The 26,195-nt window shown below is 43.6% G+C and overlaps 1 protein-coding gene across 3 annotated transcripts in view; it reads right to left on the reverse strand.

The window, feature by feature from the left end:
• The window catches only part of nkain2 (sodium/potassium transporting ATPase interacting 2), a 164,177-nt gene that overhangs the window by 64,920 nt on the left and 73,062 nt on the right, over window positions 1-26,195 (reverse strand). For all 3 annotated transcript variants that reach the window (XM_064990944.1, XM_064990943.1, XM_064990945.1), the window contains exons 2-3: window positions 22,349-22,486; window positions 17,293-17,373 (exon numbers count right to left, since the gene is read on the reverse strand). In XM_064990944.1, the coding sequence (XP_064847016.1) occupies window positions 17,293-17,373; window positions 22,349-22,486 (219 nt within the window). The remainder of the gene's footprint in view (window positions 1-17,292; window positions 17,374-22,348; window positions 22,487-26,195) is intronic.

Raw genomic sequence — 26,195 nt, forward strand, 5'->3', positions numbered from 1 at the left:
ATCCAAGTCCTTCACCATTGTGATGACGTACACCAAATCAGACATTTAGGTGGTGGTGTTGACATTTCAGTCAGGGGGAGGGAGCCATGAGATAAGGCATGACTGATCCAGCTCGCCCATCTCTCATATGGGGCCATATGGCCATTACGTAAGAATCCATAGGAGAGCTCCATAGGAGGTAGAGAGGTGTAGATCTCGCACACAGCCTGCTAGCACGGAGAGGAGGAATAGGTGCTCCCTCTCTTGTTCATGTCGGTCCACTCCCTTGACGGAGGAGAGGCGAGGCGAAGGGAGAGGAGGAGAGAGGGAGGCAGCCGGGTTCCACCACACCCCGCGGGAGGTTAATTGTTCCTCGGAATGAGGGGAATGGATGAGTGAAGGGAGGAGGAGAGAGGAAGGGTAGGATATATAGTAGTAAAACAGTAGACAGGGAGAGGGAGACAGAGAGAGTAATGGAAACTGAACAAAGCTATCATACTGACGACAGGTTGTGTCTTCATGTGTCTTTGTTCGCTTGTGTAGCCAGCCGCGGCAGCAGCAACATCAGAGCCTTGAAACCAACAGCACGACAGTCACATATGGATAAAAAAAAATGCATTCTGTACAGGCCAACAACTGACAGGCTTTTCAGGATTCTTATTTGTGTGGCAAATAGGGCTGCGATTCTTATTTGTCTGCGGTAGGGCTGCGATGCCTACCCAAGCTTGATTCCTAAAGTGATGAAGAGAGTGAGGAGGATGGGGGCTTGGGGATGTATTCTGAGAAAGAAGAGGTACAATCATCTGACTGCGAGTTCTCCAAGAAAGGGATTTGGGGATTCTCATTACCGTTGACTCAAGCCGTTCTTTTGTGCATCCATTCTTGTTTAAAGAGATGTGGACAGCTGGCACAAGCTACTTTATGGTCAGCCATCTTGGTATACACCGCAACATCAATGAGGACTGTTCACCTATTTAGACCGAACTGATGTAACTAAGAAAACAAACAAGGTTAATGGCCCCCCGGTGAATCCAACAGTCTCTACTGCGCTGCTGTGTCTGTGACTCAGTGACTGTGTCAATAAGAAATTAGCAGCTGATCTTCTCCAAATGTCAGACTGATTCTCATCCATAATCGGACCGACACGGCTAATTACAGAACATCAAAATAACAACACTAATCAATCTCCAAGGACAGAGGGTTGATGGTGAGAGTAGTTTCACTTCATTACAACTGGAGCTTGATCATACCAAGCTGTCGTTACAGGAACATGGAGTCCCTGCCTATCTTTAGGAACCATTACAGTAACTACAAGGTACAGCTGATTTCTAGGAAGCTAAAAGCCCAAGCCCACACACTGATAGTGTTTATCTCGGACTGGCAGTACATTTTACAGCAGCACAGAAAAGACCTCTCCCCTCACGAACCTGATCAACCGTTAAATGCAGTTAAATACTATTTATTATTCAACTCAGTGGGTGTGTTCCTTTTTAAAATGTAAGACGTTTGGATAGTGGATATTGAAGAGCCTAACAGGGAGCAGTATTGCCTCAGATCCTTTCCTCATGATACACCGCTGCCTCCGGAATGACTCTTTCTCATCATTAGCCGCTTCATTTCCAATGCCTGCTATATTCCACTCCCTGTTTGGGAATTACAGGGTGATTATTTTCCATCCTTGAGTTTAAACGCAGAGGATCCACAGCTGAGCCACAATGCCATACCTTGTGTGTGCACAGTGACGAGGCTATGCTAATGAATGACACATCCATTTCGTTGTTGGCTGTCTCTCATTTGCGCAGACTATGGTAACTTTGGAAAACAGGCAAGGAGACTAACAACAGAAATACATACAATGCCCACCTCCGAGTATGATTATTACAAGCCTCATTATAATAGATAAAACATGGTCTTCCTTGTGCCCTTGTGTAGCTGGGAACAGACAGGTGAGCCATCACTGACCCTGGGTTAGTTCCTACATGCTTATCAGAGCAGTTGAAACCCTTTTGATTTCTGTCCTAGCTGCAATTAGATGTACAGGAGAGAGCAGGTCTGGGTTCAGGAGAGCTCCTGGCTCAGCTGGCTCACTGATCTTTAACGGCTGTCATCCCCATGACAATACCTGCTCAGGTCCCCTCCAGAAATACGCTATCCCTGCTATTCTTGGCCAGGAGGCAACTAGGAGCATGGTCCTCAGACAGGCCTGAGAGGCAGCCCTGAGAGCCCCTGGCTAACACAGTTAGTAGTCATACAAAGGCTCTCTTAGACAAAAGCCTCAGCTTGACCCGTGAAATAAGCAATCTCTCAATGACCCCCCCCCCCCCTTGCTTCCCCTGCTTCTGACCCCCTGATGTCACAGTACTCTGATGAAGCCTGACATGACAGGAGGTGCGTGGAAACCCAATGGACAATCACCCTTGACCTTCATCAACACAAGCACCCGCAACAGCTGGGGAAAATAAAGGCAGAATCCTTTCAGTTTAGTATTCTCTATTATAAGCTAATTCTAAACATATGCCAGGAGCAGGGAATCAAAGGGAGTTCTGAGACACGCCGCGCCGGGGGAGAGCTCAGTGTCATTAAGCCTTTCATTAAATCTATGGAGACAAAAGCCCAGGCAGTGATGAAAAGGGAGTGCTATACAACACAAAATAAATACATAATTATTCGTAAGGCGGCACTGGGTGCAGGGGAAAAATAATAACTGAAAAACGCAGCTTGGCTTATTATGTCTCAGACTACATTTCATGGAATGAATGACTCGGCTAGCTAACGGAAAAAAAATATGCGATTACACAATATCTTGGAATCTGTGTCGCAGCACAGAAGAGACCTAAAGAATAGCCTATTGCACTAGGATATATGTGTGCTAGTGGAGGCTGCTGAGGGGAGGACAGCTCATAATAATGACTGGAATGACGCGAATGGAACGGCATGAAACCATGTGTTTGAAACCATTCCACTCATTCCCCTCCAGCCAATACCACGAGCCCATCCTCCCCAATTAAGATGCCACCAACCATGGTTAAGAGTATGTAGGTCGATAAACAATAACCACAGCCTGGTTAACACATCTTATCTAAATGACAGCAGACAGTGCCAACCTCCAGCACCACCAAGGACTGCTGTGAAACCAGGCTACCTAAGTATGGTTCTCAATCAGGGACAACATTTGACAGCTGCCTCTGATTGAGAACCATACCAGGCCAAACACAGACATCCTAAATCATAGAAAAAAAGAACATAGACAACCCACCCAACTCACGCCCTGACCATACTTAAAACAAAGACATAACAAAAGACTAAAGGTCAGAAAGCAACAGTACCCCCCCCCCCCCCCAAAGTTGCGGATTCTGGCCGCAAAACCTGAACCTATAGGGGAGGGTCAGGGTGGGTGTCTGTCCGCGGTGGCTGCTCTGGCACGGGACGTGGACCCCACTCCACCATAGTCTTTGTCCTCCTTTTACCCCGCCGCGGCGAACCTCGGACTGGGGACCCTAGCAATGGTTCCCGAATGGACGGGAGATTCCGGCAGCACCCGACAGGCGGGAGACTCCAGCAGCTCCGGAGTGACGGACGGCTCTGCCAGCTCCTCACGGCATAACACGGTGCCTGCCCGGGTCCCTCTCTCTCCACGGTAAGCACGGGGAGTTGGCTCAGGTCTCCTACCTGACTAAGCCACACTCCCCCCCCAAGAAAGTTTTGGGGCTGCCTCTCGGGCTTCCAACCACGCTGCCGTGCTGCCTCCTCATACCACCGCCTCTCGGCTTTCGCTGCCTCCAGCTCTGCCTTTGGGCGGCGATACTCTCCAGCCTGTGCCCAGGGTCCCTTGCCATCCAGAATCTCCTCCCATGTCCAGGAGTCCTGAGATCGCTGCTGCTGCCCGTTACCATGCTGCTTGGTCCTTTGGTGGTGGGTGCTTCTGTAACGGTTTTCCTCTTCCTCTTCTGAGAAGGAGTAGCAAGGATCGGGCCAATACGCAGCGTGGTAAGTGTTCATCCAGTTTTTTAATAAGAATAATGAACACTGAACAAAACAATAAACAACCACGTGAAAAAACAAAACCGAAACAGTTCCGTGTGGAACAAAACCCTGATACGGAAAATAAGCACCCACAACTCAAAAGTGAAACCAGACTACCTAAGTATGGTTCTCAATCAGGGACAACGATTGACAGCTGTCTCTGATTGAGAACCATACCAGGCCAAACACAGAATCCCAAATCATAGAAAAAAGAACATAGACAACCCACCCAATTCACGCCCTGACCATACTTAAAACAAAGACATAACAAAATAACTAAAGTCAGAATGTGACAACTGCGCTGTATCAGAATCTCTCACAAACCCAATTTCCGACAGACGTCTCAATGAAATGCTACTGACACAGATCAGTAGACGGAACCAGCCAGACACACCAATGTCTATTTCTGACTGACCTACTTCCGGATAGTAAGAATCTATCAAACAAGAAAATATCATCAGACAGACATCAAATTAACATGTGCATGATGCAAATATATGGGCTGTCTGCGCTTACAGCCATGATTATTATCCCTAGGACTCTCACAATAGGTATGGCAACTGTCATGACTAGTAATATTCATCCACGCTGTCCATACTGTAGATGCAAAACCTTTCCCTATGTCTATGATCAGCGAATGAGGGGGACTTCACACCAATTTATTCGAATGTTGGCCAGTGTCTCCTGGGGATTGAGATGACTGATGAAGGACACTGCGTTTGAGGGCAGAGGCAGAACACTGTAAAAGACATAGACGTGTAAAATAGGAAGGAGGAAATGAACACTTTCATTGTTCATCCCTCTCAAATTGCTCTTTTACCAATCCATTCCCCTCACAGACAATGGCGATATTGTCATATTCTCACTTCAATTAAAATATTCCAAATTATTTGTCTAAAGGTTCAATTTGATGTGTTCAATTCCCTCTTCGGGAACACAGGCTGGAAGTGATCTTTAAATAAGGCGTAAGCAGTCACATTTAAATGGGTCTCTGTTACACTCCTCCTCACTTCTCTCCAGTAGGCCCCCAGTGTTCAGAACCCGAACACTCTTACAGAGAATGTGCTAAGGTAGATTTATGAGCGAGATATGAACAGCTGAAAGAGGTTTAATTTATTTTGTGTCCGTTTGGTTTTGTTGTTTGTTCATGCATTCACGCGCAATCGTTCTCTGGAACAGTAGCCGCAGGCGCTGTCTTTACAATGTGCTGTCCACTTGAGGATCGAGAATTGTATTTATGGTGAAGGTCATTCATTCAGGGAGAATGATACATGCAGCCGAGTCAAGGCAGCTTTAGAAATGATATCTATTATTATGATATAGTTGAACCGTAGGAAATGCTATGCATACTGTGCACTACACATTATCAAAAGCTTTTATGGTTTCATGTATTATTCAATTTGAGAAACTGTGGTGCAAAATGATCAAACAGGCTCACAGAATAACAACTACATGTTCCCTATTGCGACAGGATGCAGGCTGTCCAATACAAAATGCATCTTTTGAGCGACGGGTAAAATAATATGTTCATTGTGTAATCCTCGAAGAAAACCAATAGTCCAAACCTCATGTATCATAATACCTTGAAAAGTATATTGGAGTTTTTATCCTTGTAGGTAGGCCAGAAAGAGAGCGACTAAATCAATGGTGGCCAGAGAAGGGAAAAAGAAAGAAGTGGCCAAATATCAGGAAGATTGCATTGCATCAGCTGGGCTGGATTCTGTGCAAGAATTAAGGCTCATTTTCCTGTTGAACTAGTCATCTTTCTTCTCAAGTCTGTAGGACAAGAAAAAACAATATAGCGGTAACATGGACATCGATTTGGAGACATATAGTATTTAGTAGACTTGTGCACAATATGACTTTTCATATTCATTCGAAATTCTTTTTGTTGTTGTTGAGGATTTCTCACAAAAACAACTGTCTGTGAAATGTCAACGGAGCACTGAGTGTGAGTACCAAGCTTTTTATTTTCAAAACCATTTACATGTAATTCAGCTCGTGTCATGCTAATTTTGCTTTTTGCGACCTGTGGAGACAACTTTTGAGACGACGACAACAAAATGTAAAACCTTCCCCTGTAATGTATGTCAACAGAGCTCAGTGCTTATTATCATATGTAATTAGGTCTAGAAATCCAACTTTTGTGATATAATGTTAATGATATTTTAGAGAAAGACAATTTAGAATGTGAATTATATTATTTGTCTCGGTAAAAATATATTTTATAACATAAGAAAGTGAAATTTCATCACCAAAGCGTGTGGACACCCTATAGAATCGCACACCAATGCAAAGCTAAGCAACAAACAGGGGGTACAGTAGATCAGATTTAATAATGCACATGGATTGTAGCTTCCTTCAATGTACTTGTCTGCATCATTTCCATTCCCCTATATATTCTATTGTATATATATGTATTTCTATATATTTTTTTGCTTTGATTAAAGTAATTTGATGGTGTCTTGGGTGAGTGGGTGAGAAAAAAGTGCAATTTTCTTCAGAGCAATTAGCAATAAAGATTGACCTTTGGAATAAGCCCTGATGTTACAACAGAACAGGCAGTGAACTAATTGCTATTTGTGTAATGGTGCTGAGAGAGAGAGAGAGAGAGAGAGAGAGAGAGAGAGAGAGAGAGAGAGAGGCTGAGGCAGGGAGGGAGAAACAGAGAGAGAGAGACTGAGACAGAGAGAGAGAAAGAGAGAGAGAAAGAGAGAGAGAGAGAGACCGCAGAATTAGGACGATACCCGCTAATAATCAAAATCCAGAAAAGAGTCGTTAAATTCTACAACCACCTTAAAGGAAGCGATTCCCAAACCTTCCATAACAAAGCCATCACCTACAGAGAAATGAACCTGGAGAAGAGCCCCCTAAGCAAGCTGGTCCTGGGGCTCTGTTCACAAACACAAACAGACCCCCACCGAGCCTCAAGACAGTAACACAATTAGACCCAACCAAGCCATGAGAAAACAGAAAGATAATTACTTGACACATTGGAAAGAATTTACAAAAAAATAGAGCAAACTAGAATGCTATTGACTATGTACAGACTCAGTGAGCATACGTAGCCTTGCTATTGAGAAAGACCGCCAAAGGCAGACCTGGCTCTCACTAGAGCTATGTGCAGACCACAAACTAATTTGCACATCACTACAACACTGTATATAGACATAATATGACATGTAAACATATGTTTGCCATGCCAATAAGAAAGAAAGAAAGAAAAAGAGAGAGGGAGAAAGAGAGAGAGAGAGAGAGAGAGAGAGAGCACAATTCGACCTAACCAAATCATGAGAAAACAAAAAGATAATTACTTGACACATTGGAAAGAATTAACAAAAAAACAGAGCAAACTAGAATGCTATTTGGCCCTACACAGAGAGTACACAGCGGCAGAATACCTGACCACTGTGACTGACCCAAAATTAAGGAGAGCTTTGACTATGTACAGACTCAGTGAGCATAGCCTTGCTATTGAGAAAGGCCACCGTAGGCATACATGGCTCTCTAGAGAAGACAGGCTATGTGCTCACTGCCCACACAATGAGGTGGAAACTGAGCTGCACTTCCTAACCTCCTGCCCAATGTATGACCATATTAGAGAGACATATTTCCCTCAGATTACACAGATCCACAAAGAATTCGAAAACAAATCCAATTTTGATAAACTTCCATATCTACTGGGTGAAATTCCACAGTGTGCCATCACAGCAACAACATTTGTAACCTGTTGCCACGAGAAAAGTGCAACCAGTGAAGAACAAACACCATTGTAAATATTTATGCTAATTTATTTCCCTTGTATACCTTAACCATTTGTACATTGTTAAAACACTGTGTATATATAATATGACATTTGTAATGTCTTTATTGTTTTGAAACTTCTGTATGTGTAATGTTTACCGTTAATTTTTATTGTTTATTTCACTTTATATATTCACTTTATATATTATCTACCTCACTTGCTTTGGCAATGTTAACACATGTTTCCCATGCCAATAAAGCCCTTGAATTGAATTGAATTGAATTGAGAGAGAGAGAGAGAGAGAGAGAGAGAGAGAGAGAGAGAGAGAGAGAGAGAGAGAGAGAGAGAGAGAGAGAGAGAGAGAGAGAGAAAGATATGACAGCAACACAGTCCTCTATCTCTCTTTTCCTGACACGCACTTACTCGGATCCACATACTGCTTGACACATCAAGTCATCAAGCTACAGTAGCATGGATACTACAGATACTCTTTCACTATTACCTCCAGCACAGTTTGGCGATAATGACCAACATAAGGCACCAATGAGGTGTGACAAACTATCGGCTTCACAGTGTTTGATGAGGTTGACTGTTGTAGTGAACCTTGTGTAAGTGTTCCTACTAGCGGCCGTCTTTGCTCATCTGTGACGGAGAGAGTGTGGACATTCAGTAAGAAGGAACCGTCTGTTCTAAATCATGTCTGAGCTTGCAGGTTACCTGTGTCCCTGACTCGGTCATCTAACTACAGTACTCTCTCTCATTATGTCTGAATTATCCACCTTGGTTCGTCTGTTACTCCTCTACTTGTTGACCTTCAAATGGAAGGGTCATCATAATTCAAGAGCTCTGATTGTAAATTCTAAAAGATTGTGTTTAATTATGTTTGTACTTACACGGCATTGGAACGGCTCATGATTTTCAACCTCTAGGTGAGATTAAAAGGTCAGGTGCTTTTAATTAGATTTGAATATTTGATATGTCCCTTTGGTGTTCAGGTCACCGCCATCAGACAGATGTCAATACAAAGGAATTAAAGATGGCTGCGCTGGGCGTCTCTGGGTTGCCGTCGTGTTTATTTCGACCATAAGATATCATAAGGACACATTTTCGAAGCAGACTATTGAAGGCTGCTATGGTACCAAGGGACTGAAAAAGCCTGTTGACACTTCATATAGCTTTAGGCAGTACTGATCTCATATCACCATGCCAAATTCCAAATCGTTTTTTGATCCTCATGGCACTATTGGACAGGTTACTGCTTATGCTTTTTGCCGTTTTCTTCTGGAGATTAAAAAGACGGTTAAGGGATGAAACCGGTTTTTCTCCCAGCATGCAACATTTAAGAGCACTATTACCTCAGAGCCCTATATCACTGCTTTTAGCAAGTCATTGGCCTTGACGCTGGATACTCGACCCAGTTACTCAATGACCGGTTGAAGACAAAGTGGCTGTTTTAGGCTGGGTAGATATTTAACGCGTCAGACATCAGACCTGAACATTGCAAACATATCAACAACGATAACCATACAGGCTATGTATTCTCCCAACAGAAGCACCCTACTTTAAATGCTCCCCCATCATCCACGAAGGTCTCAGACCCATAAGTGGAGTGATGTATTGTGGGATGCTGCAGCGCTATTCGCCCCATCTTGGCTTTGAGTGAAGCCTGTAGGCTTGTTCCTGCTCTGCATTATCTCTACCGAGACGGCAATCTCCTGGTCCCTGCCTGTGCTGCGATGCCGTTGGATATGACTAGTTTCTTCCCACCTGACCTGCTGGTCAAGCCCTGCCAATCGCGGCACTTTGGACAAATCACCCCTTTCCCTGCCGGCACCACACCACGCTGATCAGCACATTTATCTCTCTACCCTCTCTCACCCAGATGATGGCTCCTTCTCTCAGGTGAATGGGAAAAGTATTATGTTTCTGATTGTCCTGCATCCATTACACACTGGCACATCATTTTTCATTAAGGTGACCACTTGCAGACAACTGACAATAGTCTATTTCTATTCCATGGGATCTGTATCATATGTGTCATATCTACAGTTCTATCTATGTCTTTTCTACAGTCATATGAATCCATGTGAGTGCGTCACAGACTGTACAACCATAGGCATTTTGAGTCTGTCTGTCTGTTTGCTTGTTTGTTTCCACTGACTGACATTGCTGGTGACCCATTCCCTCACAGATGGAGCAGTGGGACAAACACACTGGCCTCCCGCGGAGAAATGATTGTTGGGAGAAACTTCTTGCTTGTTGAAAGGGAATTTTAACTCAAGTAAATCCCCTGGATTATAGCAAAACAATGTACTGGAAAAATTACAGTTTTAATGTCAATTTTTTTTGACACACAAGCTCAAGTATTCATTTTTGTCACATGACTGAAATGTGAACATTGATTTAGGGGAAGTTTGTGCGGTTCATTTCTTAACACTAATTCATATACAGTGCCTTGCAAAAGTATTCATCCCCCTTGGTGTTTTTCCTATTTTGTTGCATTACAACCTGTAATTTAAATGGATTTTTATTTGGATTTCATGTAATGGACATACACAAAATAGTCCAAATCAGTGAAGTAAAATGAAAGAAATAACTTGTTTAAAAAATAAATCTAAATTAAAAACAGAAAAGTGGTGTGTGCATATGTATTCACCCACTTTGCTATGAAACCCCTAAATAAGATCTGGTGCAACCAATTACCTCCAGAAGTCACATAATTAAGTCCACAATTAATTAAGTCAATAATTAAGTCCACCATAATTAACTCCACAATTAAGTTCACCTGTGTGCAATCTAAGTGTCACATGATCTCAGTATATATACATCTGTTCTGAAAGGAACCAGAGTCTGCAACACCACTAAGCACAGGGCACCACCAAGCAAGCGGCACCATGAAGACCAAGGAGCTCTCCAAACAGGTCAGGGACAAAGTTGTGGAGAAGTACAGATCAGAGTTGAGTTATAAAAAAATATCAGAAACTTTGAACATCCCACAGAGCACTATTAAATCCATTATTAAAAAATTGAAAGAATATGGCACCAAAATTCACTAGGCAAGGAGACCAAAGGCAAGGCAAGGAGGGCATTAATCAGAGAGGCAACAAAGAGACCAAAGATAACCCAGAAGGAGCACCAAAGCTCCAAAGAGGAGATTGGAGTATCTGTCCATAGGACCACTTTAAGCAGTACACTCCACAGAGCTGGGCGTTTTGGAAGAGTGGCCAGAAACAAAGCCATTGCTTAAAGAACAAAAATAAGCAAACACATTTTGTGTTCGCCAAAAGGCATGTGGGAGAAGGTACTCCGGTCAGATGAGACTAAAATTGAGCTTTTTGGCCAAAACGCTATGTCTGCCGCAAACCGAACACCTCTCATCACCCCGAGAACACCATCCCAGTGAAACATGGAGGTGGCAGCATCATCCTGTGGGGATGTTTTTCAACGGCAGGGACTGGGAAACTGGTCAGAATTGAAAGGATGATGGATGGCGCTAAATACAGGGAAATTCTTGAGGGAAACCTGTTTCAGTCTTCAAGAGATTTGAGACTGGGACGGAGGACAATGGAGGACAAACTGCTAAAGCAACACTTGAGTGGTTTAACAGGAAACATTTACATGTATTGGAATGGCCGAGTCAGACCTCAATCCAATTGAGAATCTGTGGTATGACTTAAAGATTGCTGTACACTAGCAGAACCCATCCAACTTGAAGGAGCTGGAGCAGTTTTGTCTTGAAGAATGGGCAAAAATTCCAGTGGCTAGATGTGCCAAGCTTATATAGCGATACCCCAAGAGACTTGCAGCTGTAATTTCTGCAAAAGGTGGCTCTACAAAGTATTGACTTTGGGGGGTGAATACTTATGCACACTCAAGTATTCTGTTTTATGTCTTATTTCTTGTTTGTTTCACAATAAAAAAACTATTTTGCATCTTCAAAATGGTAGGCATGTTGTTGTGTAAATCAAATGATACAAACCCCTAACAAATCAATTTTAATTCCAGGTTGTAAGGCAACAAAATAGGAAAAATGCCTAGCGGGGTGAATACTTTCGCAAGCCACTGTATACTATGGCATATTGGCTAGTGGCAGAGGTGGGGTGGAGAATGAAGCATTTACATACAGCCAAGTCAGTGGCAAAGCATCTACAAGCCTCTCCAAGCACCCTCATGGTCGGAGCACTGCATTAGTGTCATTCTAATCTGAATAGCACACTGGAGGGGGGACTTTTATTGTCATCTTTAATGACACTGAGAGCACTCTGCAGACTTCAGCATTCATCAGGGAGGCATCTGGAGCATGCCTTTTACTCTGCATTTAGTCCGGTTATTAACGTTGTGGCTAGTTCCCAGTCTGTCTTCTAACGCATTGATCCAGTAATGGTCAATACAATCAACACATTCTGACATCTTCACGTCTGCTATGCCTTTGTGTACGTACATGCCAGATTGGTCCAAATATATTTCCGAATGTTTCACCAAATTGAATCAATGAGTCTCAGTGAAATCAAAGAGTGGATCAAATTCATTTGAGCTCAATCAAGTGACGTCCATGTCGTTGGTTTGGCCTTTAATCACCCAGGAGAAGACACGTTTGTTAAATGGTTTGAGGTTTGTTAAATGATTCCGACACTGAGTTGTGAACTCTTAACAGCAGCACATTAAACCCTGACAGGGCCATGACGGCACCCCAACTATAAACAGCTCAATAAGAGGCAGGCTTCGGGTACTTTTAATAACTTATTCAGCCCAGGCCAGATCGATTCAAATAATAGGAAAGCCAATATATAGATATAACCCTTAAAAGGCTATAAAACCCTGTGTATACAGCCAAGTTATCGTTACTCATTGTGTATTTATTAGGACTTTTATTATTATGTGTTATTACTTTTCTACTATTTCTCTATTTTCGTTCTCTCTGCATTGTTGGGAAGGGCCCGCAAGTAAGCATTTCACTGTTAGCCTCTTGAAATAGACTTGGGTTCTATCAAGGGTCTATGAGACAGAAACATGGCTCATAAAAACCTAATACATAGTAACCACTGTTATGTGTGCTGGAAATTGGAGTGCTCTGACTGCTGCAGCGGGTTCAGTTAAACAACTGGATATTTTAAGTCGGGTGATTCAGGGTCAGTGCACTGCCAAAGGGTATAACATGAGTAATTACCTATCTAGGACTAAAGCAAACAGTTTCTGGTGACAGGCCTGCATTACCTCACCTGTAACTATTAACACCATTTTCTAAATTCCCTTTATTTTATAACAACATAGTTCCCTTATGTTTTGTGAGAAGTTCAAAGTTAGTAAGGGATGTAGGCTACTCTTTGGGAGTGTCCGTGATTCATGTAGCGTCTGGAGTTCTAGTGTCCGGCTCCCCTGTCAAGCTCCTCCGGCCAGCCTATTCCTAAACTAGACGGCTCTCAGAGTCTGTGATAGGTGGTGATGGGAAATAATAGCCTTATTGAGCTAGCACAAGCACTGTAACTCATTTGTTCTGAGGGCCCGGTGCTGACAGGCCAGCCTTGTCCCTCCTCTCCAGTGAAATTGACTATAAATCACTATTCCTCCCAGACCTGACACTTTATCAGAATACCAGCATTTTCCTGTATATGAAGACTATGAAGAGTGTGCAGACAGGAAGTAGGCCAGTTGCATGCTTTTAAAGTTGCTCCAAGGAAAAAGACACAGATATCCTGCCAATGTAAGGATTTACTGAGGCTCTGCCATGCCACTTACAACCATAGCAATATTTCATAGGGCTGCAAATATATCAACATCATGACATAGCACAATAGGAACTTCTTACAAACAGTAAAAAAGGTATCATTAATTCAACTGAACTGGGAAGACATCGGTGCCAAATCTATCATACATTCTCCATTTAACCTGCTTTGATTTTAACCTTGAACCGTTGCTTAGCACTGTGCATAATGTAGCCAGCAATACTGTTCAGGCCTTAAGGCTAAAATACAGAGGTCATGTACAGTGTTGATATGGAGAACTTTGGCACACAATATTTGGCATGAATCCCATACTAAGATGTCAGGAAAGCTCCATTTCAATGGAGTTATTTGTTTATGCAAATGTCAGGTTGTTCCAGCCTGGATTAGATTCCTGGCTGACAGGAGACGTTATCCGTTTTTGGGCCAGGTGGGCCAGGTGTATCTGTCTGTCCCAGATTGGGAGGGACGTTTGTAAGCAGCTCTTATTGCATCAGCTCTCATCCTCCTCTCTGCCAGACTTTGACTATTTGCCTTGAAGCTAGAAGGCTGTCGGCTGCCATGGCTGGGACACCGTTTTATTTACTGTGCCTGGGCTCAGGTTGAGGCTCAGACTGGAGCTCCATGGCTCTCTACGCCCACTCTACCCACTCTCCCATGCGCTACCCTGTCACTTCTTGTCAGTGCCAACAGTCCTCTGCCAATGGCCTCCACATTCAATTCCCAGAATATCTCTGGGCATGCCAATGGAATTGGTGAACAGGCCAAAGAGTTTGCCACTTTTAACCCATTCACATATTAAAGCACAAACACAATCCAGAAAGGGAGCACTCTTAAGAGCGCTCAGTTTGCCGTTTGAGACATTTGACATGAATGTAAAAGAAACATGGTGACACTTCCTCTCTACAGGCCCAAACCCGAGCTACAAAAAATACTGTTGTTGTTTATTCTCTCTCAAGTCACGTATTATTTCTATGTCAATCACTCTCATGATAGACGATTGGCTTTCTCCTAGACAAGTCCCCCTTAGTTGATTGAGCGAGTTGAGACCTGTAAGGAGGATTGCGCCACGTAATGAAAAGAATACGCGGGGATTTGTACCATTTATTTATCTTAATTTGTTTCTGTGTGTGATCTTCCTGCCTTGGCGGGTCTCAGTGGATTCTCTCCTGGTTAAACACATTACACCTACATTAATAAATCATGAGGCGCCTAAACGTGAGCCAAATAAATCACACTAACTAACACACTATCACTTTACTGTTACTAATTAAAGGACCTGAAAAGAACCACCGTGTAGAACATGCAGTGGAATCACACTCAGAACTACAAAGCCGCAGATGCCCTTTTCGTCAGTCAGGCAAAACGATGAGGAGCGATGAGTTGATGCCTCAGTGCCTCTTCTCCCTAGGAAAAAAAGTGACAAGGCCACTCGTGGGAACTGACGCTGGTGAATTGTGGAGGAAGCCAATGAACATTCTCTCTTTAAGAGATTTATTTCAGGCAAGTTAGAAGACATAAAAAAAGCAGTGCTGAAATGCAGCAGGGAGAACTCACTGAGAAAAAGGCAATGTGCTATGCAGATATACCGGGACTGAGTTTGTCAAAGTGTATATAGCCCCAAACCCATGTCATTTTCCAGTTGTTAATGACATTGACTGTTAATAAAACTATAATGCAACAGATGGCATTCCCTGATGCTTTTCAAACGTGCTAAGATATCTCTGAGGTGAAACTGTCAAATCCTCCAAAGGCAATTGAGGAGGAAGGAAGCCATTTTGGCACAGGCTATAGGAGAGTGAAGACTGTGAGACTAAGTGAGAGCTCCATCTGTTGCCATAGATCCCAGATAAGATTAAACAGTAACGACAGAGCAACAAGGAAGCACGGTCGACTAAGAAATGTACAGACATCTCAAAGAGACTTCCTCACAGATAAACACAATCCAAATGGTGTGACAAAAGACCCACACCTGTTCTCTTTCCTTTCTATGGGGATATATAGTGAACTACAACTACCTTACCGGCAAATTAGCTTGACCAATAACACTATAATAATCCTTATCAATGGTGATACAACAATGGCATGTCATGTGGCCACATTTGTGACCAAAAGCTACAGCAATATAATCTTCACGTCTCTACTTGACTCATGTCCAAAGCTCTGATAATATCTGGTCATGAGAAGCGCTCAGAGTCAGTGGTCAACACTAAGGGATTAGTCATCTCAGTTTCATTTTCTAAATGAAAACATAGTAGATGAAAGCACTTGATGAAATGTCATAATCAAGGTACACGGCTGGTTTGCCTTTTAATTGGGTACAAAATTAAACATTTTGACATTTTAATTACATCTTCTCCAATTTTCTCATACAAACATGAACAGACGACAGATTATGGAATAAATTCCCAGTTGAAACTAGAAAGTTTGAGCATGGGGGACCGAAGAGATTGAGAGGGAGAGAGAGAGAGAGAGAGAGAGAGGGAACGAGAGGTGGAGGGAGAGAGAGAAGACACATTTGCATCTATATTGCGGTATTACTTTATTTCTTTGAACCAGGGGTGAAAGTAGATGTATTTGTTTTCTCTGTACGGGACCTCGTGTATGAACTTTTTGGATGGGCCTAATCATAGAATTACATATAGAATCACTATTAATTTAATAGGATCTCTTGTGGGCCTAGTAGTAAAGATGTATCTGAACTTAACTCAAATGTATTACCTTATACTGTGGAATAAACACAACCAGTCATGATCTTTCATCTGATTGTCAAAACGGCTCATGTACTGTAGGCTACCTCCGAACGTTTGTCTACTCACAAATGAATTCAGGCAGCCAAACAGTGTTCTATGCACCCGCCATTTGATTAATAAAAATAAACATCTGTTAAAGAACCGAAAAGTGTAAGGACATTTGGCGATTGTCATTATGCCTACACTTATACACATTATGCATGAATGGATGCATCTACAGCTGTCAGTCTCGGGCCGGGTATCTCTGCCTTGGAAAAAATGTCAGCGTTCTCGTCAAACCACACCGTATTTTCAAGGCGTTCAGAAATGATTCACACCTCTTGACTTTTTCCACATTTTATTGTGTTACAGCCCGAATGTTGCATTGATTAAATTACATATAGTCCTTCCTAACTCAGTTGACGGAGAGGAAAGAAACCTCTCAGGGATTTCACCATTTGAAGCCAATGATGACTTTAAAACAGTTTAATTAATGGCTGTGAAAACTGAGGATAGATCAACAACATTGTAGTTACTCCACAATACTAACCTAAATGACAGAGTGAAAAGAAGGAGGCCAGTACATAATACAAATATTCCAAAACATATATTCTGTTTGCAACGCGGCACTAAAGTAATACTGTGGCAAAGTAATTAACATTTTGTACTGAACACAAAGTGTTATGTTTGGGGCAAATCCAATACAACTCACTAAGTACCACTCTCCATATTTTCAAGCATGGTGGTGGCTTCATCGTGTTATGGGTGTGCTTGTTGCAGTTAAGGACTGGGGAGTTTTTCAGGAAAAAAAATTGCGCAATGGGGCTAAGCACAGGCAAAATCCTAGACCTTGAAGAATTTTGAAAATAATAATGGGCGAATGTTGCACAATCCAGGTGTGGAAAGCTCTTAAGAGACTTACCCAGAAAGACTCGCAACTATCTCTTTCAGAAACAGCGAAGTAATGTGTAACGCGTGATTAAATGGCATGCGAAAAAGACCATTAAAGACATATTATCCATGGCCTCTGTCCTCTGGCAGGTAATAATAAAAGGCTCTCCAGCTCTGTAGAGCTCTCAGCAGGTCACATTACCTTGGAGAGGTCCCCCACTTCCAAGTAGAAACAGATGATGAAGATGTTCCAGGTCACCCAGAGAACCAGCCACACTGCATACTATGGGAGAGGAGAGAGCGTGAGAGAGAGAGGAGGGGGAGAGAAGAAGCACACACCACTGAACAAACAGTATCACAGTATTAGAACACCACAAGCAATGTCAACCTCAGAATAACACGCCAAAAACAAATGCATATTTTGATTCTCCTTAGTATCTGGGTTTCCACAGCCAGGATCATAGTGTTTCTTTGTAATTAATTATCTGCTGGGTATGTCTTCACACAGAATCTGCCTCCACACATCTGAATCATGCCAGAGCCAAACATTTAGTACCTCTTCTCGGTATTGAAAGTGTGTGTGTGTTGTGTGTGTGTTGTGTGTTGTGTGTGTTGTGTGTTGTGTGTGGGAGGGCTGAGGCGTAGAGGCTCCTCAGAGATAGGGATGGAGGCTTATCAAAGCGTTTTGAAATGTGTCAAAATGAAACAACTCAATGTCCAATTGGCACTGAAGAACACAAAACATGATGTTACAGTTCAGTATGTCCTCATTTAGCTCCCAGTACTGTCCAAAATGTCTGAAAGGACACTCACAAGAAAGTTGGGGGCAAAATTAGTTTGACACCCCTGATCTAAGACACGGCGCATCTATCGACAATATCATGTACTTTTTTCGAAGCAGGCTATTTTGAAGCATGGGAAATCATTATCACAACACATGTTTCCCCCCCCCCGATTAAAATGGGAGAAGCGACTTTCTGGGAGACGAAGAACTGTGAAGTCTGATAAGCAGAGCAGAGGAGAGATCTTCAGATAAAAGGATGCTTATCTGATCCTATTTTAAAGCAGACAGGTGATCCAGAATAAAATACTGGGCCATTGGAAATGGGAACTCAATTTCATTACATGTAGAAAGCTCATCCAACTATACAGTGGTGGAAAAAGTACCCGATTGTCATACTTGAGTAAAAGTATTAGATACCTTAGTAGAAAGTTACTCAAGTAAAAGTAAAAGTTACCCAGTAAAAACACTACTTGAGTAAAAGTCTAAAAGTATTTGGTTCTATATATACTTAAGTATCAAAAGTAAATGTAATTGATCAAATATACTTAAGACATCATATACAAATGATGCATTTGTGTTTGGTGAGTCCGCCAGATCAGAGGTGCGTGACTTGGATGATTTTCCTGTCCTGCTCTGCATTCAAAATTTAACAAGTTCTTTTGGGTGTCAAGGAAAATGTACAGTGTAAAAAGTACATTATTTTCTTTAGGAATGTAGTGAAGTAAAAGTTAAAGTTGTCAAAATATAAATAGTAAAGTAGAGTACAGATACTCCCAAAAACGACTTAAGTAGTACTTTAAAGTATGAATACTTAAGCACTTTACGCCACCGCAAATATATGCATCCACTTATTTGTTAAATGCACACGATCGAGGACAAATATCACTACAGGAGCCATAGCTGACACAAGTGGGGTGGCAGGTAGCCTAGTGGTTAGAGTGTTGGACCAGTAACCGAAAAGTTGCTAGATCGAATCCCCGACCTGACAAGGTAAAAATCTGTCGTTCTGCCACTGAACAAGGCAGTTAACCCACTGTTCCTAGGCCATCATTGTAAATAAGAATGTGTTCGTAACTGTCTTGACTAGTTAAGAAAATGTGTACTTTATAATAGTAAAATCAAATATCTTTGTAGATATCATGCAGGTTTCTGTGATTTCAGTGAAAAGGCATCATAATCATCATGAATGTATAACCTGATGGATCAAGGAGGTATGGAGATATGCAATATTATGGATAGAGCACTGTAGCCGAAGAGGAACATTTACAGAAAGGGATACAGTATGGCAGTGTTTCCCAAACTAGGGGTCGTGACCCCATATGGGGTCGCCTGATTTGAAAATGGGGTCGCAAGATAAAATTTCCGCTTCATAGAACCGGGGTTAAGTCATTAACCTCCGGTAGCTGCTAGATGCAGTTTCTTCCTACAAACGTGGCACTATTTTTTGAATGGTTTAAGCTCCAAAATATTATGACCCCCATCACTGAAAAGACAAGACTTCTATTTCCCACTGCAATACCCACAAGCCATGCAGGACTCATTAGAACAGAGTGGACAAGACCAGGCACTAAATCAGACCGGGGGGGGGGGGAAATAACATCATCAATGATGACCGTTTATACACAGAAAATCATACAAAATTATTGTCGGATGATCTTCTGAACAATATATTTTCTGATGCATTTCAGTCACTTCAAACCATACTTCCTTCAGATTGAAATACTGTCAAAAGTACTGTCAGACTGATTTGTAATAGACTGCAATAGACCCATTTTAAAAAGTTAACATTGACCGGTGATGACTTTTCTTTTTTACACGGATCACTTTTTTTTACATGGTGGGGTCACAAACATTCCTTGATATCAAAATGGGGTCGTGGGTCCCAGAAAGGTTTGGGAACCCCTGTAGTATGGGGACTGTCCCATCATTGGACCGGGCCTCAGTAGATGGGAGGGGGGGGGTCTATCCTCTCCCGTAGTCATGGGAACTCCTTGGTAATGTGTTGGGAATGACTGACTCTCACCCAACATGGCCTCAGAGGCGGAGAGGATGAGAGAGGGGGAGATACCACTGCAAGCTGTCACAGGTAATGTCAGCCGGCACATGCTGTATGTACAATTTATACAGTGAATCAGCTGAAACGCCCGAGGGGAGGGTTGAAGGTCAATACTACATGCCTTCCTCCCAACTGGAGTGCGGCTGTCTGGCTGACACGTCTCTCGAAGTAGACGTGTGGCGGCATAATGATTCTCCCACGTCTGTGAGGTGGAGCAGGACTAGGCCAAGCCATTGACTTCAATTAGGGCCATAATCCAAACTGGTACGTGAGCTGGTGATGGTCTCTAAACCCAGGGGGGTGGAGGTTGGAGGGAGCAGTAGGGGGCAATCCATGAATGTGTTAGGGCACAAGTGTATATGTTTCCAGGCCTAATTCACCAGACCATTGACAGAGGGGGAGAACCGCCACGGAGGAAGGTTTTACCGCCTCTATAATCTGACATGTTGTCAAGACATTAGATCCAGAAAATGGGTGAGTGTAGTGGAACCTAATTTGGCCTTTCTCCAGCTACTGGCAAGAGCCATGTTAAATTAGAATAAAAATTCATCTGCTCTGACAGCATTACCAAAACGGATATAAGCAAGAGTAATATTGGACAGAAAGCCATTTATCTTTACAGGCATAGACTTTGATAGCTGAGGCTGATAGTGGTTTGAGGCTCCATTTCTTCAGGGGAGGAGTGGGTGAGGAGGAGGGGCTGTCAAGGTAATCTCTCTGCTGTATGACAGCAGCTCTCTGACGGCTGACAGACAAGTCAAAATGCCTGGGTATTAAGTCTCCATAATCTAAACTCAGCAAAAAAGAAATGTCCCTTTCTCAGGACCCTGTCTTTCAAAGATAATTTGTACAAATCCAAATAAATTCACAGATTGTAAAGGGTTTAATCACTGTTTTCCATTCCCATGCTTGTTCAATGAACCATAAACAATTAATGAACATGCAACTGTGGAACGGTCGTTAAGACACTAACAGCTTACAGACGGTAGGCAATTAAGGTCACAGTTATGAAAACTTAGGACACTAAAGAGGCCTTTCTACTGACTCTGAAAAACACCAAAAGAAAGATGCCCAGGGTCCCTGCTCATCTGCGTGAACGTGCAATAGGCATTCTGCAAGGAGGCATGAGGACTGCAGATGTGGCCAGGGCAATAAATTGCAATGTCCGTACCGTGAGACGCCTAAGACAGCGCTACAGGGAGACAGGACGGACATCTGATCATCCTCACAGTGCCAGACGTCGTATAACAACACCTGCACAGGATCGGTACATCCGAACATCACACCTGCGGGACAGGTACAGGATGGCAATAACAACTGCCCGAGTTACACCAGGAATGCACAATCCTTCCTTCAGGGCTCAGACTGTCCGCAATAGGCTGAGAGAGGCTGGACTGAGGGCTTGTAGGCCTGTTGTAAGGCAGGTCCTCACCAGACATCACTGGCAACAACGTCGCCTATGGGCACAAACCCACTGTCGCTGGATCAGACAGGACTGGCAAAAAGTGCTCTTCACTGACGAGTCGCAGGGATTGAATTGGAGCTGGAGAGTCCATCATGGCCTGGGGTGGTGTGTCAAAGCATCATCGGACTGAGCTTGTTGTCATTGCAGGCAATCTCAACGCTGTGCGTTACAGGGAAGACATCCTCCTCACTCATGTGGTACCCTTCCTGCAGGATCATCCTGACATGACCCTACAGCATGACAATGCCACCAGACATACTGCTCGTTCTGTGCATGACTTCCTGCAAGACAGGAATGGCCAGTGAAGAGCCCGGATCTCAATTCCATTGGAAGAACTGGCAAATCTGGTGCAGTCCATGAGGAGGAGATGCACTGCAGTACTTAATGCAGCTGGTGGCCACACCAGTTACTGACTGTTACTTTTGATTTTGACCCCCCCTTTGTTCAGGGACACATTATTCCATTTCTGTTAGACACATGTTCAGTTTTTGTCTCAGTTGTTAAATCTTGTTATGTTCATACAAATATTTACACATGTTAAGTTTGCTGAAAATAAATGCAGTTGACAGTGCAAGGACGTTTCTTTTTTTGCTGAGTTCACATGTATGGTTTGATTGAAAGGTTGCCAAGATGAGAGACTTATTTCAGGTAGGAGAGTCTTGAATTAATATGTATTCCTGCTCTCTTTATTTGTATACTGTGTAGGTCAAAGTTCATAGGCCTTGACATCATATCAGTTATAAGACTATGTACAGTATTATTGTTCACTATAAATATAAATGCAATCAATAAATATGAACATGTAATATTACCTTTTGTCAATCAAATAGGTAACATGTAAGATATATTAATTGCTTCATAACACCACTTTCCATAAAACCACTTATCCAAAGATTCATATCCCAAGATATTAATGTATGACTCCATAGGAAATCAAGGAAGATATAACTCACCCCGGTCACATATCTTGGTCTGAACTGTACAGTCCCAAAGAGGCCCAAGATGACTGTGATGATGTGCACAAAGTTTGTGAGGATGGGAGCCCACTGGTACCCAAGGAAGTCAAATATTTGTCGTTCCAATATGCTGATCTGTAAGGGAAATGGAGAGAAATGAAATTAACTTTAGTATCAGACAAAATCAATGTCATCTTTGCATGAGGTTTGCTACAAGATTTGGGGCTGCAGGTAGTCTAGTGGTTAGCATCTTGGCCAGTAAACTAAAGGTTGCTTGATCAAATCCCCGAGCTGACAAGGGAAAAAACTGTCATTCTGCCCTTGAACATGGCAGTTAACCCACTGTTCCTAGGCCGTCATTGTAAATAAGAATTTGTTCTGAACTGACTTGCCTAGTGAAATAAAGGTACACAAAGAAAGATGCCTGTGTACAGTTGTGGGCCATGTCAACTTTTTATTGCTGATCTGCTGGAGGGTATCAGAGCCCTGAGAGATGTGCTGGAGTGATATATTTCAACATTTGTGCTGGAAGAGAGGGAGGACAGGGAAATCTGCTTGAACACCACACCAAAGGGTCGTGACACCGGCGTCTTCTCTCTCCTCCTCCCCATCACGCAGCTGTCTCGAATTGCCCGAGAGGGGCAGAGTTCCTCAGGGTCGTGTCCCCACCCACCTCGATGTTGGCCTCTGCGGGAAATTGAAGCTGGCAAGGCTAGACCCCTCTGCCCAGACCGTTTGGGTCTCAGTGTCTGATTGGACATGACACCAGTGTTGATACGACTATCAGCCATGGCACTTCAAAGGGCTGCGGTAAGGGGAAGGATAACAGTGTGTCCCAACAGTGTCAGAGCTAGATAGCGCTTCATAGCACTGACGCTAATGGTTCCCAAATCCCAACAACTACAGGAAGCTTTAAACTCAACTTCATATCTGCAACTAACGATCTTCTTATTTTATAGTCCTTACTAATAAAGCTATGTCTGCGCACTCCAATTTTTACAGTTGGTGGAGTAAAACAAAATGCCTGTGGGATAATTGGATTGCCCTCGCTGTAAATTCCATGTGAACGGATAGAAAATGGCCTTTAAATATTTGTGAGATCTCAGTTTAACGAACCACCGCCTGTATTAAAGAACTCCGTGCACTTGCACAGGCAGTATTTTCCTGACTGGAATTCCTTGCTAGTGTTCCTTCGACTGACTGTTGATGAGCTTTGACTATCACAACAGATGCCACAACTAAATTAACTTCCCCTGTGGGTGCTCAGTGATACATTCCCCATGCCGCTAGGCAATACTTCATAAATGTACTTTCAAGTCGTCAAAACAACAAGTTTCTCTATTAAATCCAGTCTGTCCATGGATCAGTCCAGCCCAGGGCTGCCCAGCTCACAACGCTGCTCCTGCCCCATTCTGTCTGTCTGTCTGTCGGTCTGTCTGTCTGTCTGTCTGTCTGTCTGTCGGTCTCTGGCAACCTAGCTAGTCACTATACATCTGGGTACTGTATGAGTACGGCTCATAGATCATACATTAATCCGAATGCACAGTTGGGTCCAAATGACAGGATTCGAATATCATTCCAGATACAAACAATAACTCACAAACTCACTGCTCCCAGAAGAGTTCGTAAATAAATGATAGTATTTTCAGGGAACTTGCCTGCTAAACAGAGGATAAGCTTGGCATTGTTGTATATATATTTTTTGACATTTTATTGAAATGATTTCCTATGCATGCCAGCTATAACTATAGAGCTCAGCCTACCTTGTTCCATTGTATGACACGTAATGATCCACTTTAATGCTTTGTTTATGAGAACTATTGCTCAGGGAATGACATGTCTCTCCATGTACAGGACCTTTATTGAAATAGTGCCGGCACAACTGTTACTCATCCAGCAGGAACTGATAAATTATGCACATTTTGTTTTGAAAATATAACCAAACAAAGTGCATGTATTCCACCACTGTTAGGTGAGGCGGCAGGTAGCCTAGTGGTTAGTGCATTGGGCCAGTAACTGGAAGGCTGGATCGAATCCCCGAGCTGACAAGGTTCAAATCTGCTGTTCTGCCCCTGAGCACGGCAGTTAACCCACTGTTCCCTGGGCGCCGAAGACGTGGATGTGGATTAAGGCAGCCCCCTGCACCTCTCTGATTCAGAGGGGTTGGGTTAAATGCGGAAGACACATCTCAGTTGAATACATTCAGTTGCACAACTGACTAGGTATCCCCCTTTCCCTTTCAATCGTGTGGTATGCCAAGCATTTCCTGACACATACTGTATGTTTATCTGGGCCAGCCTCCATAATTACTATACCGTCATTTCATGTATCAGTGGAATGAAAGGAAAACTGGTATTTTTCCATCTGTTTCCCCAGTAAATTAGTTCCCTAATCCAAAACCACACAACATACAGTCAGAACAGAGCGAGTCAGAGTCAGGGAGCCATGCAACTACCACCCTGCTATAATAGCTCCTCCACACCACTACCACCCTGCAACACTAGCTCCTCCACGTCACTAATACCCTGCAACGCTAGCTCCTCCACACCGCTAAAACCCTGCAACGCTAACTCCTCCACACCACTACCACCCTGCAACACCAGCTCCTCCACACCACTACCACCCTGCAACACTAGCTCCTCCACGTCACTAATACCCTGCAACACTAGCTCCTCCATGTCACTAATACCCTGCAACGCTAGCTCCTCCACACCACTACCACCCTGCAATGCTATCTCCTCCATGCCACTACCACCCTGCAACGCTAGCTCCTCCACACCACTACCACCCTGCAACATTAGCTCCTCCACACAACTAATACCCTGCAACGCTAGCTCCTCCACACCGCTACCACACTGCAACGCTAACTCCTCCACACCACTACCACCCTGCAACACCAGCTCCTCCACACCACTACCACCCTGCAACACTAGCTCCTCCACGTCACTAATACCCTGCAACACTAGCTCCTCCATGTCACTAATACCCTGCAACGCTAGCTCCTCCACACCACTACCACCCTGCAATGCTATCTCCTCCACGCCACTACCACACTGCAACGCTGTCTCCTCCACACCACTACCACCCTGCAACATTAGCTCCTCCACGCCACTACCACCCTGCAAAGCTAGCTCCTCCAAGCCCCTTCCACCCTGCAACGCTAGCTCCTCCACACCGCTACCACCCTGCAACGCTAACTCCTCCACACCACTACCACCCTGCAACACCAGCTCCTCCACACCACTACCACCCTGCAACACTAGCTCGTCCATGTCACTAATACCCTGCAACGCTAGCTCCTCCACACCACTACCACCCTGCAACACCAGCTCCTCCACACCACTACCACCCTGCAACGCTAACTCCTCCACACCACTACCACCCTGCAACACCAGCTCCTCCACACCACTACCACCCTGCAACACTAGCTCCTCCATGTCACTAATACCCTGCAACGCTAGCTCCTCCACACCACTACCACCCTACAACACTAGCCTCTCCACACCACTACCACCCTGCAACACTAGCTACTCCATGTCACTAATACCCTGCAACGCTAGCTCCTCCACACCACTACCACCCTACAACACTAGCCTCTCCACACCACTACCACCCTGCAACACTAGCTCCTCCATATCACTAATACCCTGCAACGCTAGCTCCTCCACACCACTACCACCCTACAACACTAGCCTCTCCACACCACTACCACCCTGCAACACTAGCTCCTCCATGTCACTAATACCCTGCAACGCTAGCTCCTCCACACCACTACCACCCTACAACACTAGCCTCTCCACACCACTACCACCCTGCAACACTAGCTCCTCCATGTCACTAATAC

This window comes from Oncorhynchus masou, chromosome 16, assembly GCF_036934945.1.
Source record: "Oncorhynchus masou masou isolate Uvic2021 chromosome 16, UVic_Omas_1.1, whole genome shotgun sequence".
NCBI lineage: Eukaryota > Metazoa > Chordata > Actinopteri > Salmoniformes > Salmonidae > Oncorhynchus > Oncorhynchus masou.